At 43.1% G+C, this 27,934-nt stretch overlaps 1 protein-coding gene across 2 annotated transcripts in view; it reads right to left on the reverse strand.

Annotated features, from left to right (window-relative positions):
* Heatr3 (HEAT repeat containing 3) overlaps positions 1–25,893 on the reverse strand; it is a 37,813-nt gene extending 11,920 nt beyond the window's left edge. Inside the window, exons 1-11 of one of the 2 annotated variants that reach the window (XM_076571753.1) lie at positions 25,574–25,893; positions 25,297–25,469; positions 22,996–23,083; positions 20,934–21,046; positions 18,539–18,648; positions 14,737–14,877; positions 12,271–12,548; positions 5,669–5,759; positions 5,400–5,557; positions 5,096–5,178; positions 3,925–4,061 (exon numbers count right to left, since the gene is read on the reverse strand). In XM_076571753.1, coding sequence (XP_076427868.1) covers positions 3,925–4,061; positions 5,096–5,178; positions 5,400–5,557; positions 5,669–5,759; positions 12,271–12,548; positions 14,737–14,877; positions 18,539–18,648; positions 20,934–21,046; positions 22,996–23,083; positions 25,297–25,469; positions 25,574–25,711 — 1,510 coding nt within the window. In that variant the 5' untranslated portion in view covers positions 25,712–25,893. The remainder of the gene's footprint in view (positions 1–3,924; positions 4,062–5,095; positions 5,179–5,399; positions 5,558–5,668; positions 5,760–12,270; positions 12,549–14,736; positions 14,878–18,538; positions 18,649–20,933; positions 21,047–22,995; positions 23,084–25,296; positions 25,470–25,573) is intronic. The other variant, XM_076571751.1, reaches the window with a different exon arrangement.
* Positions 25,894–27,934: the final 2,041 nt, after the last annotated feature.

The following is a 27,934-nucleotide window of genomic DNA, read 5'->3' on the forward strand; positions in this document are numbered from 1 at the left end:
TCCAGTGAGTCTGAAGGATGACTGCAGTAGGAACAGGCAGTGACCTGCAGAGGTCCTGACTGAAGATGTTGGGTTTTCACTAGACTAACATTTAGCCCAGGATACACCTGAGCCAGTGGTTGTGGCTCTCATCTTCCAGAGGTCTCCATTGTGATGTGGGCAGACCTGTGGGGAGTCATCTCCTACACCAGTGCTCTTGACGACACAAACTCATGGCTCCAAGCTTCCCCAGTGTCTGTCCCATGACTCACCTTGCTCTTTTCCTACTCTACTTTCTTATGTATGACTAAGAGAACAGCAGCAATAAACAACTGAGCCAGTACAGCCACAGGCAAGAACAAATGAGAGCCAGCCAGGTGAGTGATCCATTTGGGACACTCAAATCATAATTTCTAAAGACGCACGGTAAGTAGGCCCAGTCCTGCGCCATCTTCTGACACCTCCCCATTTACTTCTACATGCAGAGTCTGATTTCTTCTTCTTAAACATGGGTGTGGCTTTTATCTTTTTTTAACCACATCCATGACAGGCTGGTCATAACTAGCAGTGTGATTTACAGCTGACTCACAAGTGTGTGCTTTTCCTGGTCTCCCAACCTAGGAATCCAGTCATTGTTGTGAAGAGGCACAGGTCATGTATGAGTGCTCTGCTGGATGATTCCAGCCATAAGTGTTTAATGTAAGCGAATAAAAACCTCAAATGATTCTGGCTCATAGCCTTTAAGTTCTTCAGAAGAGACACTAGTCTAGGCAAGATTCCACCTCAGCAATAGTGACACTGTGCAGATAATTCTGTTCTGTATGTGTATACAGGGAGCTCCTGTACAGCTCCTGTGATATCTCCTAGCATCCTTGCTGCATACCAGGAGCAAAATCTGCCTAGACATTGTGGAATGGAGACAAGTCACCTTCACCATTCTGCCTATGTTCCAGGTACAGAGAGACTCTGAGAATAAGGATGAAGACAGGGTATCATGTGGTGCTCAGGCTGCTTTAGAACACATGGGTTCAAGCAATCCTCCTGCCTCAGGCTCCTGAGAGGCAGAGACTGAAACTATACCTAATCATATACAGCTTATTGCTTCAGCCATAAAGCCTGGGGCAGATTTGTTACAAAGCAGCAAATACCATGTTTTGTTGCCCTGTGTGCCTGGGACACTGTCCCATTTCTGGTATCTCCTTATGTTGCCTGGGGAAAAGACAGGTAGCTTCTCACAATTTTCTTAAGACAGCAGGGTCTTCCTATAGTTCAGACTGGCCTCAAACTCTCAATTCTCCTGCCTCAGCCTCATAAGCACTGGGATTTCAAAAGATGCAATCCATACCAGGTGCATAATTTCTAAATTTTTATTTTATTTATTATTACTGTGTGCATGTAAGTGCAGGTGCACATGTGCTACAACACACCCATAGAGGTCAAAGGACACACTCAGAAATCTTTCCACACTGGGATGCATCCAGGAGTCTAACTCGGGTCCTCAGGCTTGCATATGGAGTGCTTTTACATGCTGAGTGGTTCTACCAGCCCCCCAAAAATTATAACCAAGGCTTTTATCATTTGGGCTTTCCATTTTCAGATATTGTATGTACCAAAGAAGGGAATTCCTGTAATTATTGAAGGACAGACAATAGGCCAACTTTAGGATCAGACACACCTTGGACAAAATCTTGCAGGACATGTGATCTGTCTCAGTTCATTTTGATCCTAGTTCAAATGCTCTCTCTTCAGAGAGCCCCTTTACATTTAACACAGCACCTCACACCATTCTGTCCTTATTAAACATGAGAGAATGAGTTCCATGGACCAGTAACCCCCATGCCTATCCATTTACTTCAGTATTCCTAGGACCTAGGTGGTATGTGACACAGTCAGGTCAAGAAGCACACGCTCAACAATGGTCTTACTAGAGTTCCCCCCATTTCCTAATGCCCGGTGTTCAATAGACACTTCAAAACTGACTTGAAGGTGTTCTATTAGTCTTTAAAAGTTTCCACGTGGGCCAGGCAGTGGTGGCGCATGCCTTTAATCCCAGCACTCGGGAGGCAGAGGCAGGCGGATCTTTGTGAGTTCGAGACCAGCTTGGTCTACAGAGCAAGATCCAGGAAAGGCACAAAAAAAAGTTTCCACATTGTATAATTCACATTTTATCTTGATTAAAGAAAACATTTACTGGGTGCAGTAGTATATACCTTTAATCCCAGCACTCAGAAGGCAGAGGTAGGTAGATCTCTCAGTTTGAGGCCAGCCTGGTCTACATAGTGAGTTCCAGGGTAACCAAGGCTATACAGAAAGATATTGTCTCATTGGATGGTGGTGGCTCACGCCTTTAATCCCAGCATTCGGGAGGCAGAGCCAGGTAGATCTCTGTGAGTTTGAGGCCAGCCCGGTATACAGACACATACACAAACAAACAAACAAAAACCCTCAACAGCACAATAATGGTACTTGCATCTTAGGATAATCAATAGCTGTCTAATTGGACACAAAGCCTGATCAACTGGAGGGTGTTATGCCTAGTACTGTAAACCTAGCCAAGAACCCATAGCTGGAGAGGACATAGGCCCTAGAGGTGAACCTACTCCTACCATATTACTAAAGTAATAGTTTCCACCTGCCTTCTAAATGCTTATCCTTATATGCATAAGTAAGTGCTGATCTCACATCTCATTAAAGCTTCTTTCTGCAGTAGGCAGAAACTAGTAGAGATCTACAACTGGTCAAAAATGCAGAGAATAAAAACCCATGGGGTGCTCAGCCGCCAATGGGACATCTATAACCCAACTCCCACACCTAAGGCTCAGGTAACACTACATGGGGAAGGAAAGACTATAAGAGCCTGAGGAGCAGGATGACTGCTGCAAGATAGTTTCTTCTAAAGAGGACAGGGATGTTGCTCCTATGAACTCTCAGCAAAATACTGCCAGCACAAGACCTGCAAATACCACACCAGTTGATGTGCCAACAAGAATAAAGGAAAATTTCACAAGGCCATACCTTTAGCTAAGAAGCTATAGCTAATGGCTGCTGACAGAGGGAGAAACAGTTTTCTTTTGTTTTGTTTGTTTGTTTTTTCAGGGATAAGAGCACAATCCTCCCTGGTCAGCCCTGAGTACATGTAGGTGGTTCAGCACTGACTGGACCAGTGCATTGTGTGTCTATGTTCTTGTGTGTGTTTGAAGCAGGAATAAACATAGAAGGGGTCATGAATTTAAGAGAGGGCAATAGGGGAAGACAGGGAGAACTGGGGTAGAAACAATTGCAGATATAGTAGACTCATGTATGAAATCCTCAAATTAAAAAATAAAAAGAGCTCTCTGCTCTGCTCTCTCCCCCCCACCCCATTATCTTTCCCTGTGCTCTCCGAATGTGCTCCCCCACCCCCTTCCTCCTAATAAAACTCTGAAACTTAAAAAAAAAAAAGAATACTTACTCAAATATCCTAATGAAGACCTGATATTTATGACTCATTTAAATTGGCTTGATATTAATTTAATTATTTATTCTGTTTTTTTGAGACAGTTGTGTGTGTGTGTGTGTGTGTGTGTGTGTGTGTGTGTGTGTGTGTGTGTGTAGTCCTGGTTGTCCTGGAACTCACCCTATAGACCAGGCTGGCCTGGAACTCAAGAGATCCTCTGTTTCTGTCTTCCAAATGCTGGGGTTAAAGGTGTGGGTCACCACTGCTCAGATTGACATTAATTTTAAAATACACACACACACACACACACACACACACACACACACACACACACACCCCTACTGGCACCACTAGACTGTCACTGGCAATGATAATACATGGCTGCAATTGTCTGGGAAAGGTTTCTGCAGGTTAACTATGATAACACTCCATTTACAGAGTTCAAGTTCCAATCCTTCAAAGTTCTGCTATGTCCAAGTCGTCTTTCACAGTAATGTCTAAATATTTACCTGGCTGAGAAAAAAGAAGTTGTGACAGGTGCTGTGCAAGTGTCTGAAGAGCTGGGGCTCCTCCAAGATGGTCCAGGTCCAGGAGAGACACAAGACTCTGGAGACACATAAGGGCTCTACACTGAATAGTGTTCAATCTGCAAAGAGAGCGAACAGTGGGATTCTGTAAAGCTAATATACTGGAATTCTATGGGTCTAGCGATTTTTACTATCGTTGTTGATTATGGCATAGCATTTGCTTTGTACCCCAGGCTACCCTGGAGCTCACTATGAAGTCTATATTGGCTTTGAATTTGTGATCCTCTTGAATCCTGGGATTCGAGTTATGTGCCTCCATGTCTGGCTCAGTGCCAATTTTTAATCTAAGCTTCAGATTCTAATTAAGAGTACCTACAAATTCAAGGGGATCTGGGGCAGGTCACAAAGAATAATGTGAACTGCTAATCTGCCAATCAAAGTGCCTGAGCACTCAAGGGCTACGAGCACAACTCATTGTGAGTCGTCAACCTCTATTCAGCCTTGGACAGCAAACTCCTTGCTTTATGTTTTCATTTTTATTGATATTTTCTGTCCCAGGGACTGATCCCATGGTACCACTCATGCTAGACAAGCACTCTACCCCGAACTCAGCCACTTCTGACTTTTAAAAACCCCGAGGACAGGCTCTCAACAGGCTTCCCAGGCAGAGCTTGAACTTGTCACCCTCCCACTTCAGCCTCAGGTAGCTGAGGTTACAGACCTGCACGCCAGGCCTGCTTTCTTCCTTGCTTTTTCATAGGGGAGTCATTTGGTGTACGTCCCTAGTGTTGCCTAGACGTGTGCTCTGTGGAAAGGGAGCAACGGTGCACACATTCTGTCTGACTCGCTCTGCTCAGCGCAGTGCGTTCTGCTGTGTTGTGAGTGGTCCCAGTTCAGATCCTCTTGACTGCTGAATGTCAACTTCTTACACATAGGACCATGACAGACATCAAAGCTGTTCCCAAGCTGGGGCAACTATGCCCCACACTGCTGTGAAGATTCGTTCTCACACTGGTATCCCAGCACACAGGGGCACAAACTTCTCCAGTGTACAAACCAAGGCTGTCTTGGGAGCATTTTCTATTCAATATTCCAACATTTCACATAATGATAAAATGATAAACATTTCTGAAAATTGAAAGTAGGTTCTTACTTCCTAATCAAAGGTTTCCAAGTAGGGTTCCTAGAACATATGTCAATGGCAACACTGTTTGGTGAAGCGGTCTTCTCAAAAACCTAGGTTGGAAAGGGAAACAGAAAAAGATAAAAGGGAGATCATCTTAAAGAGGACTTCTCTGTGAAGTCCGACTTTTGTTTACAAGTTAGCGTGGTCAGAACATGTGTGCATTTCTAGCTCTGTCAGTTCTGCTTCACACCTAAGCTCCTGCTCTCCAGGTCAACAGCTCGCATCAGCCATTCCCACCCCCCAACCTGAGGCCAGGCTGAAGCTAGGTTACCTTCTTTGGGATGAGGCAGTTGGTGAGGGCAGTGTGAATCTCATGGGACAGGCACAGTGGGGACAGCAGCTGCCCACTGCACTCATTGAAGGAGTTTTCCATACAGGCTTCACTTTCATCACTACTAGAAAGCTCTTCCCACTCATCATCTGAGGGATCTGAGGAGAGGGCAAAGCAGACATAACTGGGTATCAAACCTCCATGGAGGCTGCCCTTGGTGTGGGGGGTGGGAACGGGGTGGGGACGTCCAGTGTAAGCAGGGAGCAAACCTTCACTGCAGCACATGTTGACGATAACTTCCAGAGCCGTCTGCTGAGCGGTCAGCAATGCCGTGGCCTCTCGAAGCTCCTTGTCAGTAGGCTAAAAAATGAAAATAAAAATCAAGCATCAGTTTTGTTCAAGGTCAGCCTGGTCTACAAAGTGAGTTTCAGGACAGCTAGGACTGTTATACAGAAAAACCCTGTCTCAAAAAAGACCAAAAAAAAAAAAAGAAAACAGAAAAAATGAAGACTTTTTTTCTTCAAAAACATAAATTTTATCAATTAGTATTTCTTAAAATGAACAATATAAACTTACTATAAACCTTAATTCTTAAATTGCCTGTAAAAAGTCAATCAGCCACACTGATATCCTATTGTGAGTGGAATAACCTTGAAAATAACATGTACTTTATTGTTTACAAATTCAAACTGTCTTTTTTAGTGACTAAACAAAATTTCACTAAGTGGATCTACTATAATTGTATGATGTGAGTATTTTGGATTATAGTCAATTTCCCATACCTCTAGTCTTTGTATTCATGGAGTTAATAAATTTCCATCTTTTTTCTTCCTTGCTAAAAACTCTTGCTATATTGTAGGTCGGGGGAGGAAGAGCTCAAATTCCGGGGCTCAACCTTCCTGTCTCAGCCTAAGACCAAAAATACCTGGGGAAAACTGCATCTGTACTTGTCAGTATTCTATAAGTAATAGAACTATATATATAGCAATTACATTTTACTAAGAGGGCTGGAGATGTAACTCAGTGGAAAAGTGTTTGCAAAGAATGTGCAAAGCCCTGGGTCTGATCCTTAGCACTAAATGCAATTAAGCAAGCTAGCAAAACAAAATCCCCCCCCTTTTTTTTAAAGATTTATTTATTTATTATGTATACAGCATGTATGACTGCAGGGCAGAAGAGGGCACCAGATCTCATTACAGATGGTTGTGAGCCATCATGTGTGCTGGGAATTGAACTCAGGACCTCTGGAAGAGCAGTCAGTGCTCTTAACCTCTGAGCCATCTCTCTAGCACCACAAAATCCCTTCTTATCCTACACTGTATTACATATTGTTAAGAATGCAAAGATGGTAGGCCGGGCGATGGTGGCACACGCCTTTAATCCCAGCACTTGGGAGGCAGAGCCAGGCGGATCTCTGTGAGTTCGAGGCCAGCCTGGGCTACCAAGTGAGCTCCAGGAAAGGCGCAAAGCTAAGCAGAGAAACCCTGTCTCGAAAAAAAAAAAAAAAAAAAAGAATGCAAAGATGGCCAAGCATATGGCTTAGTTGGTAGAATGCTTGCCTATTATGCACAAAGCCTTGGGTATGATCTCCAACACTATACAATCTGGGCATGGTGATGCCCATATCATGGGCATGCCTATATCATAGCACTTGGAAAGTGAAGACAGCATTAGAAATAACAGGTCATCCTCTGGCTACACAGAAAATTTGAGACTGATCTTGGATATATGAGGCCCTATATTAAAACAAAACAAAATCAACAAGCAAAAACCTAATCTAAAGATGACTGAAAGCTGTGGGAGGATGTGTGTAAGTGGATGTAAATAACATGCCATTCATTTCATATGAAGAACTTAACAGCTGAGGATTTGGAACCTGGGGTGGGGCCGGGGCCTGAGTTACAGCCAATTCCCTGTGGATATGTATAAATTCCCTTTGGATATATACATATGTGTATCTTATTTCCTCATACTTACTGGGTCCAAAGTTAAAAATATGTCGATATGTCTTATGATGCATTACCATTTTCCTTTCCAGAATGTTTGTGCTCATTTAAAAATGCAACTAACAAGCCAGGCATGGTAGCACACACCTTTAATCCCAGCACTCAGGAAGCAGAGGCAGATGGATCTCTGTGAGCTTGAGGCCAGCCTGGTTTACATAGCAAGTTCCAGGTCAGCCAGAACTACACAGTGACACTGTCTCAAACAAACAAACAAACAAATAAATAAATAAATAAAATCCCACCAACAAATGCTTTGTCTAAAAACTTAACTATAACTTTGGCCTATATTATCTAACAAAAATGAACGATGGCTGATAGAATGCATGGTGTGTGTGTGTGTGTGTGTGTGTGTGTGTGTGTGTGTGTGTGTGTGATAGGTTCAGTCCTAGCACCCTCCCCCTGCAAAAATCATAAACAGGGGCTGGAGAAATGATTCTGTGATTAGGAGCACTGGCTACTCTTCCAGAGGACCCAGGTTCAATTCCCAGCACCTACATGGCAGCTTATAACTCCAGTTCCAGAGGATCCAACACCCTCATAGATAAATGTGCACATAAAATAAAGTATATTTTTAAAAAATCAAAAACAGACTGCTAATCTAAAAGCAATCCCTGAATTTATATTCCATGTTTCTTCTACTCACACTGTGTTTAAAAACCATTTCTATTCAGGTCTCTGTGTGTGTGATGTTCAGCTAAGCTAAGAATAGACTGTCACTAAATAGATTTGCTTTGGATTCTCTTACTTAAAATGTATACAGATCCATGCTACAAGAAATTCTGAGATTAGCTTCCCATTTATGTAATTGCTGCTGAGAGCATTCTTTTACTTCTTTTTTTTTTTTTTTTTTTTTTTTTTTGGTTTTTTTGAGACAGGGTTTCTCTGTGTAACTTTGGAGCCTGTCCTAGAACTTGCTCTGTAGACCAGGCTGGCCTCGAACTCACAGAGATCCGCCTGCCTCTGCCTCCTGAGTGCTGAGATTAAAGGTGTGCGCCATCACTGCCCGGCTCCTCTACTTCTTACTGTTATCAAACTGACATAAAGAATACCTTATGGCATCTAGGATTTGTGTCAAAGTAACCAGGAGCAGAAGGGGCAACTGAAGAGGTACAAATGAAATAGAATACCAGACTGGATAAATTATAAGCCTGGGAGCTAAGGAGGGACTATTTCTGCGTGTATTATAAAAATTGCTCACAGCATGGTAGTGGCATATTCCTTTAATCCCAGCATTTGGGAGGCAGAGGCAGGAGGATCTCAGTGAGTTCGAGGTCAGCCTGGTCTACAAAGTGAATTCCAGGACAGCCAGGGCTGTTACATAGAGAAACCCTGTCTCAAAAAAAAAATTGTTCTTTTCTTTACATATTTATGTTATGCCTTCTTAAGTTTAATGATGCAACTGAAGGTTTTTAATTGACAGGACTCCAGCAGAACCGACAGGCAGTTTGAACGATCTCAGCTTACTGTGAGTTGGTACTCATAGACCGTCTGAGTCTGACACCTAGCACTCTACTGGCACCTAAATGCTGGCTGGCTAACTTACTTGCATGTTAATTATCTAAGGTAACGAGTTAAGGCTCTAAAAGCAATTTTTGCTTTGAGAAAACAATATACTTTATGAGCTCAAACTTTTATTTCTTTCTTTCACTGTGCCAGTATTAAGCCAGGGACTTAAACATAGTTAGCATGCACTCTACCACTGACACTATCCTCAGCCCCTCTGTGTGTATGTCATATGGAAATAGTGAAGGCACATGAGTGTACAAGTACACACACAGGGGGAGGCAGGCTTCCTCTGTCGTGCCCTACCTCATCGCCTTGAGACAGGGTGTAGGAGCAGAGGAAGCCCTGAGTGAGTGAATGTATAATTTTGACATAGGCGAAGGACCTCAGAACCTCAGACCCACGGAGAAATGGCAAAGTCTTTCCTTCTGACCCATGTGTGGATGCTGACAGTGTGTGCAGAACATGCCCACCATAGCTTTCTGCCCTTGGATGTTTATAGCCTGAAGACTGCTAAGCTACAGAGACTGATCCTACCAAAATTAAACTTGTCTCCTTGTTTACCTGTATGTAACAACTCCACCTCCTTATTCAGCTGTATGTAACAATACATGATACATATGTATGTAATAACTCCTTCTCTGTACAACTCTATATAATAAACATAATGAGATTCGAGGGTCCTGCAGTTTCTTCAGCTGAGAGTCCAGACTACTGGATCCCAACTTGCCATTCCCTCACCACTCCCATCAGGTCTGTTCCTGGAGAAAAGCTGGACTCAGCAACAGGGTCTCTCACTGACTCACAAGCCTACTGTTTTGGCTAGACTTGCTGGCTATTGAGCTCTGAGGATCCATCTGTCTACACCCCTAAGACTGGAATTACAAGCACACGTAGCCATGCTTGGCTTTCTACATAAGTTCTGCGTGTTTGAGCTTCGGTCTTCGTGCTTACAGAGCAAGCACTCTCACCCTCTGAGCAATCTCCCCGCCCACAGTCCCTCTATTTTTAAGATAATACTTAAGGAAATACATCTGGCTAACATGAATGTTCAGATTTGTAATCCCAGGAGGGCCATACGTTAAAGTGAATCACCAATTATTTTTTAAACTGTGATGTTTCTACCTTGATCTTGGCAGAGGGAGGGTTTCTCCTCCCCTTACTCCTTTCAGAGCCTCCTGGAAGCCAAACTGCAGACAAGAGGAGTCACACGTGAATGAAACCAACTCCCAGCAAGAATTTCAGATCCTTCAGGGTTCCCTGACAAGCTCACAGCAATTTCCATTTCTGAAGCTAAGTGTCGTGGAAATCCAACACTCCAGAGGTGAAAACTTAAGAATCTGAAGTCAGCCACAGGCAGACTGTCTCAAAACAACATCAACCTCTGATGGGCAGACAGAGTAGAAAAGCAGCCCGCCTGGATCCATCAGGACAGCAGAGAATACTACAGCGCCAGCTGAAAGCACATGCATCACACTCCCACTCTCCACACACAAGCACATTCCAGGAGGTCTACCCTTCAACCAACCCGTGACATTCCAAGAAACACTACTGGGTTCCTCAGACATGCCTCCCTCTGGACAAGGTGCACGCACGCCTGTGCCTCCCTCCATTGTTGCTGGTTTTCAATAATGCTGACGCAAAGTGAGACAAGGATTAAATCTGAGGCTCCAATACATGGCTGTGTACATAGAGGAAGTCCTATGATTTTTAGGGCATCTTCTGGTTTATAAACAACTTGAGGATAAAATGGCCTTCTCACTTAACACAATATTTGGTTGTTCATATGTAACTGTTCTATATATAAAAACCCTGATTTCTTTAAAGCTCTAAGATTAAATTATGCAGGTGAGAGAGATGGTCCAGTGGTTAAAGACTCCTGCTGCCAAGCCTCATTATCTGAGTTCAAACCCAGGCACCACATGGTAGAAAAAAAGAACTGATTCCTACAAGTTGCCTCTGACCTCCACACATGTTCTATGGCATGCATGTGCCTTCTCCCTCCCAATAAAACATAATAATTAAAAAAAAACATAAAACTATGCTTCATAAGTCTTTAAGAATGTAAGAGTTGGGCACTTGTAATCCCACCTACTAGGGCAGCTAAAACAAAATAAGCAAACAATCTATAAGAAAATACTTTGAGCTATACTCGATTTAAAGAGTTCTAAATATAAACTAATCAGAACTGTAAGATGTTGACTCAAGACAATTAATTTCAATTCATTTCATATGAATCAAGACAAGCCAGCCCTGGCACTGTCCCATGAGAGGATGTGAACTGTATTCTCCTAGCCGAGGCTTGTCAACTTTCCTTAGCAGCCTCCTGCTCTTCCTGCCAGCTGAGTGCTCTCTCTAAACATTACCACAGCTTCACAATTCTCTTACTTCACCATTTCACACAGCTCAAGTTGGCCTGTGTCATCGCCAACAGCTTTCTCCTTCACTCTCCCATCTGGGATTAGTCACATGTACCAAGTTTACAGAAATGTCAGGAATTTGATCGCAGTTCTACCACTGTTCTTAGCACAGGGCTCACAACCACAGGCTTATGTGTCTGTCTTCCTAAAAACAGGGATCCCCAAGTGCAGAAAACACGACTGTGGCTCGTACAGCATGGAATACACATGAGCAGACCCCATCTGGGTCTTCCTTGCCTTCCTATATTCTCACCTCCTGGAGGAAAACATTCTTCCAAAGCATGGGTCCATCGACACTTTCTCAGCTGAAATACTCACAACTGTGCACCCTCACCAACACACACCAGCATAAAGACACCACTTCCCCAGCCTCTTCCGCTCAGCCTGATGGCAGAGGGGGAAAAAAGGTTTGGCCTATTGCTCTGCTAAAGATAAATACTAAAATAAAAGATAAGAATTCGCTGGGCGGTGGTGGCGCACGCCTTTAATCCCAGCACTCGGGAGGCAGAGCCAGGTGGATCTCTGTGAGTTCGAGGCCAGCCTGGACTACCAAGTGAGTCCCAGGAAAGGCGCAAAGCTACACAGAGAAACCCTGTCTCGAAAAACCAAAAAAAAAAAAAAAAAAAAGATAAGAATTCAAGGGACAAACTGAGCAGAATAGGATCAGTGTGAAAACAGCCTGGGAGACAATGGGTAACTGGAATGGACAGCGTCAGGAAGCCAGGCTGGTATCTGAAATGAAAGCTCCCACACAGAAAGATTTCACTTTAGACATTTTTTGTTTGTTTCTTCTACAGGGGTATATTTCTAATGTCATAATAAGAATCAACAGGAAAATATGACTTTTACTAAAAAATAGGCTATAGTATTTTTCTATAATGCTAAGAACACCTGTTAAAAAAATAGATGTATTAATTCACGTTGAACACCATTCTGACTTACTGGAAGTAAATCGGAAATAAACGTTTTCCTTCTGAGTTTTCTTTTATGGGGAATTTCCTCCATTTCATCATCTTCAACCAAACCATCACCATTAGCATTTGCTAGTATGTCCTCAGTCTCGGCAGCTGTTTTTAACCGCTGGGTTTCAGCCTCCTTCATCTGAATGACTGTGTCAGCAGCGTTCACCTCCAGAACTTCAGATAAGATCTTCAGTATGGCATTTATGATTTCTGCCTGACTCTTAGATGGAATAATGTCCTTTAGGTTCCATATTGTGCCTGGGAAAAAATAATAAAGACAAATGATGAAGACAAAGAAATTGCCTGTGGAATCCTTATTAAAAATGGGTTCTAACACTGACAAGGTAATAGAGACTGATTTTGGTATAATAAAGGGAAATATTAAATAGCAAAAAATAAATGAAGTATAACTAAATGGAACAACATAATATTATATAGTAGTGAGGGGAAAAAGAGTTTCCACAGGGCTGAGTCTTTAGGCTTTGGTGTAATTTCAAAATATCCAACCTAATTGCCTTTGTTCATCCTGCCTTGGCACACACATCTTTCTCTGGTATAGAACATTGCACACCCAGAGATACTGATCAAGTTTCTTTTAAAATGACAGAAGGCAAGCCGTTTTCCTCCATTTTCACCTAAGCTACTCTTCTCTGCAGCTTCTTAAATCCCAAGTGTACTGGGATGTTATTAACCCTCCAAAATCTCATGTAAAAGACAGACTGCAAGTTCTTGGCATTTTCCTATCAAAATAAAACAGTGCTTCCAGGAAGAAATTTTTTAAAGTGAATGGCAGCTTAGTTGGTAGAATGCTTGCCCAGCATGCACAAAACCCTGGGTTCAACCCCTAGGACTGCAATATCAGGGCTGGTACTGTACACCAGCAATCCTAGCATTCGGGAGGTGAAGGCAGGAGGATCACAAGTTCCAGGTCAATTCAGCTACAATGCAAGTTGTAGCCATACGAGACCCTATCTCCAAAAAAGTGATTGCAACATAAAAATACCACTTAGGCATAACTAAAAATACTGAAAGCAGAGGCTAGATGAAACTAGTCATGGTCACTGTGACATGATTAACAATAGCTAAATGGTGAAAACCACACAGGTGCCCATCTGAGAATGAAAAGACAAAAGAGAGTAACTTCCAGAACAGCCACAGCTATGGAGACCCTGCCTCAAAAAACCAAAACCAAACAACAACAAAAACACCCAAGAATCATACACACACACACACACACACACACACACACACACACACACACACACACACACACACGAATACTATTTCAGCATGAAAAAGAAGAAAATGAGCTGGAATATAGCTCAGTCAGCAGAGTGCTTGCTTAGCATGCACACAGCCCTGGGTTTGATCTCCACACTGCATAAACTGGATGTGGTGGTGCACGCCTATACTCCTAGCACTCAAGGTATAGGAAGTTTACAGTCATCATACTATACAGTAAGTTTGAGGCCCACCTGGGCTACATCAGACCTTGTCTCAAAAATTAAAAAGAAATAGTACTGAAGTATTTCACTATGTAGACAACCTTGGAGACCTTAGGCTATGCACCGCGCCCCCCCCCCCCATAAAGGGACAAATACAAATGATTCTATTTGTGTAAGGTTAATTTTTTCAATAGTCATATCCACAGCAGAACGGTGTCGACTAGAGATGGGAAAGGGGAGCAGAGTCAGGAAAAGTTCTCATTTAGTGGATAAAATTTCATTTGCAGGATGAAGAGATCTGGAAATTGGGCTGTGCAACAACATGCTTTGTATTATACCATGTAGGACACATAAGCTCACACAACCACACACACACACACACACACACACACACACACACACACACACACACGTAAAAAGAAAAGATAAGCAGGGCAGTGGTGGTGCACACCTTTAATCCTATCACTCTGGAGGCAGAGGCAAGCAGACCTCTGAAGTTTGAGGCCAGCCTGGTCTCAGATTGAGTTCCAGGATAGCCAGGGCTACAGAGAAATCCTGTCTTAAAAAACAAAACAAAAACAAACAAACAGCCGGGCGGTGGTGGCGCATGCCTTTAATCCCAGCACTCGGGAGGCAGAGGCAGGCGGATCTCTGTGAGTTCAAGGCCAGCCTGGTCTCCAAAGCGAGTTCCAGGAAAGGCGCAAAGCTACACAGAGAAACCCTGTCTCGAAAAACAAAAAAAAAAAAAAAGTTTTTTTTTAAAAAAACAAACAAACAAACAAAAACCTGAAAAGAAAAAGACAATAATTTTTTAGAAATGGAAACATCTATTCTAGAAGGCTTCATAACTATGGAAAACCATGTCAGGTAAAGTCCTGCTCTAATACTAAGATCTTCAGACCAGACAGATCACAGAGCTGGAGTGGTAAAATGAAGGAAGGCTGAATCTTGGCCCCCACTGCTATCCATACAAGTCACTGTATCATTTGGCTAACCCTTACCTGCCACCAGTGTCTTCAGCAGAATGTACTCCATAGAGGTGACAGGACAAAGCAAAGCAGACTCCAGCACACGCAGTGCTGTGCCATCAAAAGACTTCAGGAGCTCTGGGTTATCTTCGGTTACTGTCTGTAAGCAGTATGCTATGAGAAAAAAATCAACAATTTTAGGATAATTTACACCAGTATAACTCATACAAAAATGTGCATTTTTTACCATTTCTAGACACATCTACTTCTTTAGATATATAGGCTTTACTTCAAGGATGGTACATACAAAGAGGCTTCACAAATATCACGGCTAAACTTCTAATTCTTTACAGAACTACACTCTCATAGACTAACTTAAAAATGTTGTAGCAATGCTGAATTACTATAAATATCTATAGTTTATCCTCAGTTTATACACTTATCATAGGCCAGTAGCAGGAAGCTTATGACCAAGTTTCTAGTCCAGGCACCACATGCTTAATGGTAGTTCTGCTGCCAAGAACAAACTTGAGGTCTTAGGCATTGTGGTTACAATGACCTTATACGTTACGGTTATTTAAGAAAAAGAGTAAATGAGTATAGTTGTGTGTGACTTTAATATCTGTATTCTTTAATCCCAGCATTCAGAAGGATATCTATGAGTTCAAGGCCAGCCTGGTCTACAAAGTGAGTTCCAGGACAGCAAAGACTAAACAGAGAAACCCTGTCTTGAAAAACTAAAACAAAAAAAGTACTTAACTGCTCTTGCAAAGGATCTGGGTTCGGTTCTCTGCACCCACATGAAGGCTCACAACCATTTGTAACTCCAGTTTCAGGGGATCCAACTCTCTTCTGACCTCCAAGGGCACCAGGAATGCACATGGTACACATACACTCATACACACAAACTAAGTAAATCTGAAGTAAAAAATAAAACACAGGGTACTGCTGGGATCTAATTTGGATCCCAGAACGCATCTATGTGCAGAGATATGTACGTACACATCAACACACATACTTACATCTAAGTGGATTGTGTTATTAAGGGACTAATGCTAGTCACTCTAGCAAAAGACAAGACAAAAGAGCTGAGGTAAAAGCTCAATGACAGAGTGCTTGCTTAGCATGAACACAGCTCTGGGCTGGAACCCCAGCACGGTACAGCAAAACAACCACCTCACCATCTAAACAACAAGAAGGAAAGATAAGCTATCAATGCTATCATAAACATAACTTCAAAAAGGTATTCCGTACAGGACAGAACTCTATGAATAAACTTTATTATATGTGTTACTTTACTTGCAAAACCTTTGTTTATAAAATCATCAATCTAGTTAAATACAGCAAGAAAACACTAATACACACTTCAAAATGAGTTATGATGAATCACTGTGAAAAGGTACATTAGAGTAAAAAGAACTGGGGCCAGTGAGTGCTTCCCTAGAAAGGCTGACAACCTGAGCTCTATCTTTGGAGCCTACAGTGAAGGAGAGAACGGATTTTTTTTTAATTTATTTAATTTTATTATATGTGCATCAGTGTGAAGGTGTCAAGTCCCCTGGAACTGGAGTTACAGACAGTTGTGAGCTGCCATGTGGGTTCTGGGAAATTGAACCCAGGTCCTCTGGAAGAACAGCCAGTGTTCTTAACCGCTGAGCCATCGTCCAGCTTCTTCTTTTTCCTTTTTAAGACAGGGTCTCACTATGTAGCTCTGGCTGTCCTGGACTTGCTATGCAGATCTGCCTGCCTCTGCCTCCCAGGTGCTGGGATTAAAGGTGTGCACCACCACTGCCCACCACATTTTTTTTATTTTAGATTTTTTTAAGATGTATTTTCAATTGTGTGTATCTGTCTGTGGGTATGTGCATATGAGTGCAGGTGCCTGCAGAAGCCCATAAGAGGGTACCAATTCCCCTAGAGCTGGAATTAAAGGCAGTTGTGAGCAGCAGGATGTGGGTGCTGGGAACTAAACTTAGGTTCTACAAGTGCAGTACATACTCTTAACCCTTAAATCATCTCTCCAGCCTCACTCCTATATTTTCTTCTACAAATCTATGAACTAACCTGCCTGAAATTCTCTTATTACAATAAAAACTGGTTTAAGATAAAGACACTTACTAATTTCTAAAACAGTGAGCTGTTTCTAAAATCCCCACTTACAACACTATCTCCTACATTTGACAAATTGATCTTTTAAATTTTTCCACTATTTATTCCACTATTATTTCACTACTATTCCACTATTTTATTTTTGTTTCCCTTTTTTTGGTCTCCTAAAAGTATCTTGAGAGCCAGGAATGGTAGTATATACCTTTAATCTTAGCACTGAAGAGGCAGGTGAATTTAAGGCCTGCCCGGTCTACAGAGCAAGTTGCAGGCCAGTCAGGGCTAAAAAAGAACAGATGCTGCACTCTTACAGAAGATGTAGGTTCAGTTCCCAGCACCCACATCTGACAGCTCACAACTGCCTGTTAACTCTAGCCTCTGATAGCCTCTTAGGCACTCCAACACACACACACACACACACACACACAAAAAAAAAAAAAAAAAACAAAACAAACAAAAAAAAAAAACAAAACAAAAAAAAAACAAACCAGAGTAACTTTAATAAGAAAAAAGTATCAGCCAGGTGATAGTAGTGCACGCCTTTAATCCCAGCACTCAGGAGGCAGAGGCAAGCAGATCTCTGAGTTCAAGGCGAGCCTGGTCTACCAAGTGAGTTCCAGGACAGTCAGAGCTACACAGAGAAACCCTGTCTTGAAAAACCAAAAGAAAGAAAAAAAAGAAAAAAAGTATTTACTGAACCCAAGAGAAGCAGTGCGAAAAGGAATATAGTTCTTCCCTTTCTAGAAATATGCATAATTAATAAAGGGGAGCTGGGCAGAGAAGAAGCCCTTTCAAGTGTTTCTCTGCCTGCACCCAGAATTCTGCCTAGCTGCCTACTCTCTGGGTTCTGCTTCCTCCTGCTGCTGAACTGAGGGTTCTCAATGGCTCTCTGGCCCAACACAGAGAAGGCAGGAAGATAAAGGCAAGTGTGGAATCCATGTCCTCAGCTCCCATGAAAGGAGCACTGGCCTAACTGAAAGTTTGATCACTTCTTTTACAACTCCCCTGCCTGCTTCTCCCCCAAAAAAACTATCAGCATTCTTTGTAAGTCAGAGAAAGTAGTATAAAACATTCAAGTAAGGCTAGATTCCAACTAACTTTGGCACAAAGGCCTGATTATTATTTCTGTTTCTTAGTAAATAGAGATGAAAACTTCAAGAATAAAGGCTTTTCTATTTGTTTGCTTTATTGTCAGGGTTTCTCTGTGTAGTCCTGGCTGTCCTGGAACTCACTCTGTAGACCAGGCTGGTCTTGAACTCAGAGATCCCTATGCAGGTGTGTGCCACCATCACCTGGCTAAGAATAAAGGCTTCTCAGAAGTAACACACTACATATACTCATATAATTGCCTTCCTCCCTTTCAGAACAAAATAATGCAGAATGGACCAGGGCATGGTGGCACACAACTTTGAACCCATCACCCAGGAGTCAGATATCTGAGCACTAGAGGTTAACCTGGTCTATACTCCAAGTTCCAGACCAGTCAGAGCTACATAGTGAGGCCCTGTCTCAAAAACAAAACAAAAACCCACAACAACAACAACAACAACAACCAAACCCTGTAGAATTGTTAAGTTTAAGCCACAGATTTAAAGGAATTCCATAGGAACAGAACTCCCTTCTACACTTGGATAGAGTAACAGTAAGACAGGAATCACTGCTGCACAGCAGACATGCTGTCCTGAACAAGGCAACCCACGAATAACAGATGAGCACTGTCTTCACTTACCTACGGAGACAGCCAGGTCAACACTGGTGGGGAACCTACGCAAGTACTTTAATACAGTCTCCAAACACCCTTCTTTGTTGAATATAGACACTGCTCTACTACTGCATTCACTAAATTGAAGGGGAAAAATAAGTTTTACTATTCATATCTTAACATTAAGAAATCAACCACAGAAGTCTATGAAGAAAATAACTATGCTTTATAAAAATCAATGATCAGGAGTCAAACACTTATAAGGAAAGAATGGCCATTCATATTCATTGTACACAACAACCATCTGCCAGTGTTTCATTTCCATCAAAGTGGGATCTTTCTGTTGATCCCTCATTAGAGAGGCTTAGAGCTGAAGGAAGCCTCAGAATCATCTCATCCAACTTCCCACTTTATAGATTTAAGAAAACCCAAGGCCCACAGGTGAGGCAATCCGCCTGAAATTCTGCATCCTGTCTGTGGTAGTACCCGGCCCAGGGCCTCAGCTCCTTGTGCAGACTGTTGTTTCTCCACAATCACTTAATAATAATAAGTTCAAGTAAGGACAAAAGCCTCTATCACATAAAAAGTAAAATATGAAAAAACATATTTTACTCACTCCTAGAGTGACATTATAATTTCATCAAGCAGAGTTTTCAATCTGTAGAGAAATTACTCTAAGTAATTAATTTTGAAATCATAGAACTTTTTTAAAATAAAAAGTTATCAACACCACTTATAAGCATACACACTAAAATCAGGGTAAAAGGGATGAATAATTTTACTCATTTCCAGAAAATAATCTCAATGTAAGCATATACACATAACATTGTAACAGAGCTAACAGGTGACTACATTATTAAACATGCTATCCAAGAAATTTTTTTCTGTTAGCTATCTAGCTATTTCAGTACTGAACTACAGCCAAGAAGGCAAAGCATGTATCAATGAAGAAATGTAAACTGGGAAACAAAAGTCTAGGAGCTATGGTAACTATAATAGTTATCTACTACAATGTACAGTGGATAACTGTACATTGTAAAGTGTGTACTCACAGGCACTCAAGACAGTATGTTTACTTTGGAGATAGATATATTAGGCTCTTTTCAATTTTGAAAATATTCTTAAAACTCCCAGTTTAGGCCACGTGTGGTGGCTCACACCTGTAAGCCCAGGACAAGGGAAACAGGAACAAAGGGACCAGGAATTCAAGGTCATTCTTAGCTACATAGCAAGTCCCAGGCTAACCTGGACTGCACCTATCTCAAAAAATAAAAATAAAAAAAGCTGGAAAAATGACTCAGAGGTTCAGAGTGCTGCTTTTGTAGAGACCTGAGTTCAATTCCAAGCACCATTACCTGGAGGCCCATAACCATCTCTAACTGCAGATCTCTGGCCTGGGAGGGTACCAGCACTCACATGCATACACCCACACACATATACATAACTAAAAATAGTAAGTTTTTGTTTTTTTAAATTCCAGTTCAGTGAGATAAACTACAGTGGTATAACATGTACTTTGTGCTTAGCAGGCATGAGGCCCAGGGTTCCAAACAACAAAAATTATGTGACATAAAGTCAAAGATTGATGGTGCTCGGAAAAGCACTCATTAGTTGATCATGTACCATTTCTTTGAACCAGTCTGTAATCCCAACCAGTTAGAAGACCAAGGTAAGGGGATCATGAGTTCAAAACCAGCCAACATTACATAGTGAGACCCTTAAAAAAGGGGGGGGGGGGCAGAAAGAAGGGAGGGAAAACAGAGAGAGGGAAGAAAGAAAAGAACAAAAAAAAAGAAAAACTAAAAAGAAAAGGGGAAAAGCCATTTTCTCAAATCTTTTTTCTGGTGGGATGGAATGTACCTACTAGTTTAAAATGAAATTTCAGGCAGACTCAGACTGGTATGTAGGCAGCTTTTCAAGGTCTAACTCAATCTTATATTCTAAAAAACACTGCTTTTAGGTCAGTATTTTAATTGCTCCCCATTGAAAATAAGTAACTATAATTCTGCTATAATTATAGACATAAAATAAAAAACAGTGCTTCCAGGCTTTCTTTCTAGCTACTGTCATTCCCAGCCGAGGTCCACTCTATCCTAACCAGTGCCAGCAACATGGAAAACAGTGGCCTTGTTCCTACTCAGTTCTAGAGTTCCTCTTGGGAATTTACTTCCTATACAAACAACCACTATTAGAGCAGTATACAAAAAGTATCAGCCAATGTCTGTGGTCCTTTTTCATTCCAGACAACAAAGCAGGTGCACACTGGGCTGACCAGGAGGATGAATCTCATGTCACCAGATCTTACCTACCACCTAGTAACTATCAGCCCCACAGTTACAAGAGGTTCCTACATGGTAACAGAAAGAACAGCAGTGATGCTGAGCAGTGATGCAGGCGGAGGCTGCTCCTGGAGGCACCTTACCATATATTCCACAGTACGTTCACAGCCTCATTGGCTATGCTCTCAATAGAATTTCTGTTCTTATCGGCTTTCTCCGGTGGAGACATCTCATTTGAATCCAGTCCAGCGCTACACTGCAACCAAATGACATGATTAGCACACTGGTTCAAAAGATTAATTAAGCAAAAAAGCTAATAATAGTAAAGAATTACAAAAGCAAAAACACCAGAAATTATAGTGGTTAACAAACATATCATATGGTCATAAGTACATTTCTCAAAATGATATTTGCCTTGGGGGTGGTTCAGTTAAGAGCACTCTCTGACCTGGTGGTAGTGGTGCACACTTGGGAGGCAAAGGCAGGTGGATCTCTGAGTTCAAGGCCAGCTTGGTCTACAGAGTGAATCCCAGGACATGGGGGGCTACACAGAGAAACCTTGTCTCGAAAAACCAAAAAAAAAAAAAGAGTATCCTGTGTGTCCAGAGGAAGGGTGTGCACTGTCCTTTCAGGAGACCTGGACTCAGTTTCCAGTATCCATACAAGTCGGCACACAACTACATGTAACCCCAGCTCCAAGGGATCTGGTACTTTCTTCTGGCTTCTGAAGGCACCCACACACACACATGACATTCATTCACACAGACATATACACACAAACAAACAAAAATAAAATAACTTTTTTTTAAAAAAATCCCTTTGGCAAGAAACTCAGACAAGAAAGGTCCTTAAGGTTTGATATGTGTAGAGTCCAACACTTTATATGAAAGTACAAAATCAATACAAAGTATTTTTCCTAATATGATAAAAGAGAGATAACAAAGAAATATAAGAGTTAGTATCTGTACAGCACCCCTCTAAGTACTGTTTTGAGCATTTTTCTTATATTAAGTTATTAATCCTCACAACAAACTTATGAGGCAGGTCAACTATTAACCTTTATGTCTCATTATAAGTAGGAAAATAAGATACAAAGAAGCTGATGAAGATACAGCGAATACATGGTGAAGCTGGCCTTCAGTTGCAGACATTCCAGCCTCTGTGCAGATAGATGCCCTTAACCTCTGTGCAGATCTGCCTCAAGCCTAGTACACAGCACTCTCTAAAACACTCTCTTTGAGTCTTGGACTTCTTATGGGAGGTGACCCTCTGCATGGAAGGAGGTTCTATAGCATCCCTGACCTCTATGCACTGGATGCCAGCAGCATAGTGCCAAATGTCCCCAGGAGGCAAAGTCACCTCCAGTATAGAGTCACTACTCTAAAGGGAACAGGACTGATGCCTCACATCAAAACTGGGTCTTTTATGCAGCATCAAGTGAAAATTGGCTATATGTAGAAAAGTGGAAGAAAGGCATGGCAGACTAAGAGGAACTGTAAGAGCCCATCACCCTTCACCAATGAGCTACATCATATAATATGAACAATGTGATATTAAACCTGAGGGTGCAACATAATCTTTTTGTTTTGTCTTTTCGAGATAGGGTTTCTCTGTGTAGTTTTGGAGCCTGTCCTGGATCTCGCTCTGTAGACCAGGCTGGCCTCAAACTCAGAGATCTATCTGGCTCTTCCTCTCGAGTGCTGGGATTAAAGGCATGCGCCACTTCTGCCCAGCTAACATAATCTTTAGAAGTTCATAATGTCTGTGCCTTGGGCCTATCATCATATAAACAGGTATAATAATAATACCTGCCTTGGACTTGGGATATAGTTGAATAGTAAAGCACCTGACTTTAGGTGGCACAAAGATCTATGTTCCATCTCCAGCACCACAAAAAAAGAAGGGGAAAAAAACTTGGTCTCATAGGACTGCTGTGAAGACTAAATTAAATACATACATGACAGAGCGATAAAGAAATTTGAATTCTTAAGGGGTAAGTGTGCATAGTCTTAGAAACGGCTCTTCTCATCATCATAAAGGTATCAGGGACACGACAATAGATTGGTATTAGTGATGCCTGTGTACTGTCAGTTTCCAGGCAAAGAAATGAAATCGCCACAGGATGCTTAAAGGGACAAATGACATCAAAGAACTGGGGGGAAATCCACCTAAACTGTCTCCACGGAGAAGTCATCATTCACATACCTCTCTCAGCAGCGCCACCAAGGGTGTCATGATGTCCTTAGCCACCATGTCATCACAAACTTCAAAACCTCCGCAAGCACTGAGATTTCTACACAAGAAATTTAAACATGTTTTACTTTCAAGCACACATCACAAAATACTAAGCTCCCAAATGTATTACATGATTACCTACAGTTAAGGTTTCAGAGAAAAAATGTATTTGTCATATGCTGGAGAACTGTCCTGCTCCTTATTGAAACAAGTAACTTTGCCATTGTCTTAGTCACTGTTCTATGGCTTTGAAAAGACTTGACTAAGGCAACTCTTTAAAAGGAAAGCATTTAATTGGGGCTGGTTTACAGTTTCAGAGGCTTAGTCCATTATCATCATGGTGGGGAGCATGTTGGCATGCATGGCACTGGAGCAGTAGCTGAGAGATACATCCTGATCTATGGACAGAGACTTGGCCTGGTGTAAGGTTTTTGAAACCTTGAAGCCCATCCACAGTGATATACCTCATCTAGGAAACCCACACCTATACTCCAAAAAGAAGATATATATATTTGTTTGTTTGTTTTGTTTTTGGAGACAGGATTTCTCCGTCTAGCCTTGGCTACCCTAGAACTTGAGGCTGACCTCAAATTCAGAGATCCACTTGCCTCTACCTCCACAGTTCTGGGATTAATGTCAAGCACAACCACTGCCTGGCTGGCCATACCTCTTAATCCTTTTCAATTAGTGTTGCTCCCTGGTGACTAAGCATTTAAATATATGAGCCTATGGGGCCATTCTTATTCAAACCACCACACCCTCACTAACAAAATGCTCTGCAATTACTATTGGCCTTATTTATACATATATGGATTGTTTGGTTAATAATAATCAATAGCTTTTTTCCCCTGAGACAGGGTTTCCCTTTATAGCCCTGGCTATCCTGGAACTCGCTCTGTAGACCAGGCTGGCCTTGAACCCAAGAGATTAGCCTGCCTTTGCCTTCCAAGTGCTGGGGATGTCTTTCTGTATGCTGTGAATGTGTTGCTCTAATTGATTGATAAATAAAATGCTGAATGGCCAGTAGCTGGGCAGGAAGTATAGTATGGATGGGATAAGTAGAGAGGAGAATTCTGGGAGGTAGAAGGCTGAGTGAAGAGACACCACCGCCATGAGAAGCAAGATGTAAATTACTGGTAAGCCACGAACCATATGGCAACTTAAAGATTAATAGAAATGGGTTAATTTAAGATATAAGAACCAGATAGCAAGAAGCCTGCCACGGCCATACAGTTTATAAGTAATATAAGCCGCGGTGTATTTACTTGGGTCTGAGTGGCTGCGGCCGAGTGGGACTGGAGAAAACTCCAGCTACACCCAAGTGATGTGATTAAAGGCATGCACAACCACACCAGGCAATAATCAATGGATTATTAACAGAAATCTTCTTCAATAGACTTAAGATTTATTAAGGACAGAGATTATGTCTGTATTCCTCAGTACACCATCCCCCAAGCCTAGTCCAATGGCTGGTACACAGGCACTCCATCCATACTTCACTGAAACATGGTGCACACAGGCAAATCTACCAGAGTACAAACGTTAAGATCCTGCCCCCTCTACAGCTCATTCATTCTCTGCAGTCCTCAGAGTGGCTTTTTTAAAAGGTCGACTTCACCACTCTGGTTTAGAACAAATCCTTCGACTCAGCAGCCTGAGCAACTTGAATCCCCACATGAGCTTCTGTGCAGAGTCAATCTCCCCTCTGCCTCACTTCTCTGGCATAGCTGTTCCTCCCATAACCGATGCTCTCACCCTATTTTCCCACGCCTGGTTCTCTGCTCTTCTGGTCTCCGTTTACAAATGCCAACTAGAGGACACCCCAGTTCAACTCCTCCGCTCTTTTACACAGACAGCACTTCTCATGAACACTATTTTGACTTTTTGCTAGTTTCCAGACACCCTCTCAATGAGCTCCTGCAAAGACAAGGATCTAGGCTGTCCTGCTTCACATTCTGCAGGCCGCAATATCGGTATACTTAGAGCACAGACTGGAAGACTTCATCCAATCAGGGACCCTATGGCGGGCTTTGGAGGGGGGAAATGTGCATCAGCTTTGAGGACAGGTGAAGCAGCAGCCAGGTGGATACAAACAATGTGTGTGGTCTGTGGGTCCTGGAGTCCTTCGGAACCTGGACTCAATCTCTATCCGCTGCAATCCTGGGATCACAGGCAGGTTTTCCTCCCTCCAGAGGTGGAGATCGCATCGGGAGGGGGTGTGCTGGGTTTGTTGGCTCGCAGGGACACGGCCTCGGGCCCTCTCCGACTCACCTCAGAGCTCCGGCGGCCGTCTCCCTGACCGCCAGACTGGAGTCCAGCAGCAGCGGCCCGAGCCGGCGCACGGCATCGCGACGCGCCAGGTCCGGCAGCGCCGGCCGCTGCTGCACCAGCCGGGCCAGCCCCGCGCAGGCGCACTCGCGGACCTCGGCGCTCGGGTGCTGGAGCTGCGGGAGCCAAGACGTCAGAGTCAGATGGGGGCAGTGAGCACGCGCGCCCCGCCCCGCTCCCGCGGGCGCCCTGCCGCAAGCCGCCCGGGCCCTCGTCCCACCTTTTCCAGAAGCTCCGCCGCCGGCCCGTCGTCCTCCTCGTCTTCAGTCCCGTTCGCCGCGGCCGCCGCCTCGGCCTGACAGCTACCGGTAGGGGAGAACTGAGGTCGCTTGAAGCGCTTCGTCCGACTCTTACCCATGGCGACGGAGGCTGCGGTGAGAGACCGGGAGAGGAAGACAGCAACAGGCGATGGGGGCCGCCGGGCCCGTGAAGGCTTCCACTCTCCGACGCTACTTGGCGTCTCTCTCCAGCCGGGCCGGGCTGACGGCCTGAAGACACATGGAAAAGCTGCGCGCGTGCGCACGGCGCGTCGGCAGAGAGGAGAGGGCGGGGCCAGGGAGTGCGCGTGCGTGTAGAGCAGTGTGGGCGGGGCCATCTCTGACAGCGGGTGGAGCCCTGGGCTTCTCTGGGAATGTTAACACATTAGAAGCGGTAGGCTTCTGATTCAATTGTTCAAAAGAGAAGTTCTGTCGCAGCGTAACCTATCTACAAGGAATAGACTGTACCAAGCAAGATAGCATTCCTTCCTATGCCATGATTAGGAAATAACCACATAAGTGAAGCTCCCAGATGGAAGTTCAAGCCTCTCAACCTTAAAGGTGCAAAGAACCCATGGAGCACCAAATATTTTATTTTCTTGATCTGGACACAAACTTCCTGCCATACCCATAGTCCAAAGTAGTCTTCACTTGTCTTGATCATATGGTCTTTCAATGTCCACTCTGTGATCTTTCCCAAAGAGCTTTCCATGGTTCTTATTATGATATTCACTGTCCTTTTCAAAATCTTTCAGTGGCTTCTCTTCCTCTGAGGATACTTCTCAAAAATCTCAGCTAGGCTGCCTCATCTCACTTCACGCCTGTGTCCTGGTCTTTAATGGTGCTCTTTAGGTCCTAGGGTTTTGCATAGGCCTCTTTCCCCAACCCCATAAATTAGTGGACACAGGACCCCCCCCCTTTTTTTGTTCTAGACAGGGTTCTCTGTTGCCCTGGCTGTCCTGGAACTTACTCTGTAGACCAGGCTGGCCTAGAACTCACAGAGGTCCACCTGCCTCTGCCTCCTGAGCTCAGGAATTAAAGGCGTGCACCCCCACATCCGGCTAAGAGGCACTTTTATTTTTTTAATTTTATTTTATTTATTTATTTATTTTTGATACAGGGTCTCTCTGTGTAGCTTAGGAGTCTGTCCTGGAACTCGCTCTATAGACCAGGCTGACTTCGAACTCACGGAGATCTGCCTGCTTCTGCCTCACGAGTACTGGGATTAAAGGTGTGGGCCACCACTGCCCGGCCAAGAGGTACTTCTTTATGGGTACCTTTCTGACTTCAGTCAGAGACAGGTCTCTCTCGAGACACACCCTGTTCTTTTACTTCAAAGCACGATGAAGAATTGTCCCTTTCTGTTTCTATATGTAGTTGCTGTTTTCCCAGCTGAAAAACCACATCTTGTGAGGACAAGATACCCATTCCCACATATCACTGCATTCCCAACACTAACTGGCACGAAATTGTCATTCACTTTCTTAAATGAGCAAAGAGACATACTCAAGAAAGATCAGGACATGCAATCAAGATGGATCAAAATTAGAATTTAGATGAGGTATAAACTTATTTCTATTGTTTCTTTATGGGCATGTGCAAGGGGAAATATAATTCAAAATCTTAACTATGGGGAAGCTGAATAACTGGCTTGGTGCCAGGCAAGATTAAATAGCAAGACCCTGTTTCAAAGACCAGAACAAGGGAGGGGGCACAGTAGCACATATTTTTAATTTCAGCACTTGAGGGGCAAAGGTATGTGGATCTCTGTGAGTTCGAGACCAGCTGGGGACATGTAGTGAGTGAGTTTCAGACCAACAGACTACATAGTGGATGCCCATCTAATAATAATAATAATAGTAATAATAATAATGTAATAAACTTTATTTGCCGTTCTTAGGAGCCACTCCCCAGCCACCCTTAGTTGCCACTTTTAGAATGAGCCTAGTGACTTTTAAGCAGCCTGTTTTATTGTGCTAGGGATTGAGCTTCTTTTCTTGAGACAAGCTTGACATAAAGATGTTTGTCTGGCTGGGTGATGGTGTTGCACGTCTTTAATCCCAGCACTTAGGAGGCAGAGGCAGGTGGATTTCTGAGTTCGATGTCAGCCTGGTCTACAGCACGAGTTTCAGGAAATCGAGAGCTACACAGAGAAACCCCGTTGCAAAAAAGAAGAAGGAGGAGGAGGAGGAAGGAGTAAGGAGTAAGGAGGAAGGAGGAAGGAGGAAGGAGGAAGGAGGAAGGAGGAAGGAGGAGGAGGAGGAGGAGGAGGAGGAGGAGGAGGAGGAGGAGGAAGAAGAAGAAGAAGAAGAAGAAGAAGAAGA

The sequence above is a fragment of the Peromyscus maniculatus genome, chromosome 5 (assembly GCF_049852395.1).
Source record: "Peromyscus maniculatus bairdii isolate BWxNUB_F1_BW_parent chromosome 5, HU_Pman_BW_mat_3.1, whole genome shotgun sequence".
Taxonomy (NCBI): Eukaryota; Metazoa; Chordata; class Mammalia; order Rodentia; family Cricetidae; genus Peromyscus; species Peromyscus maniculatus.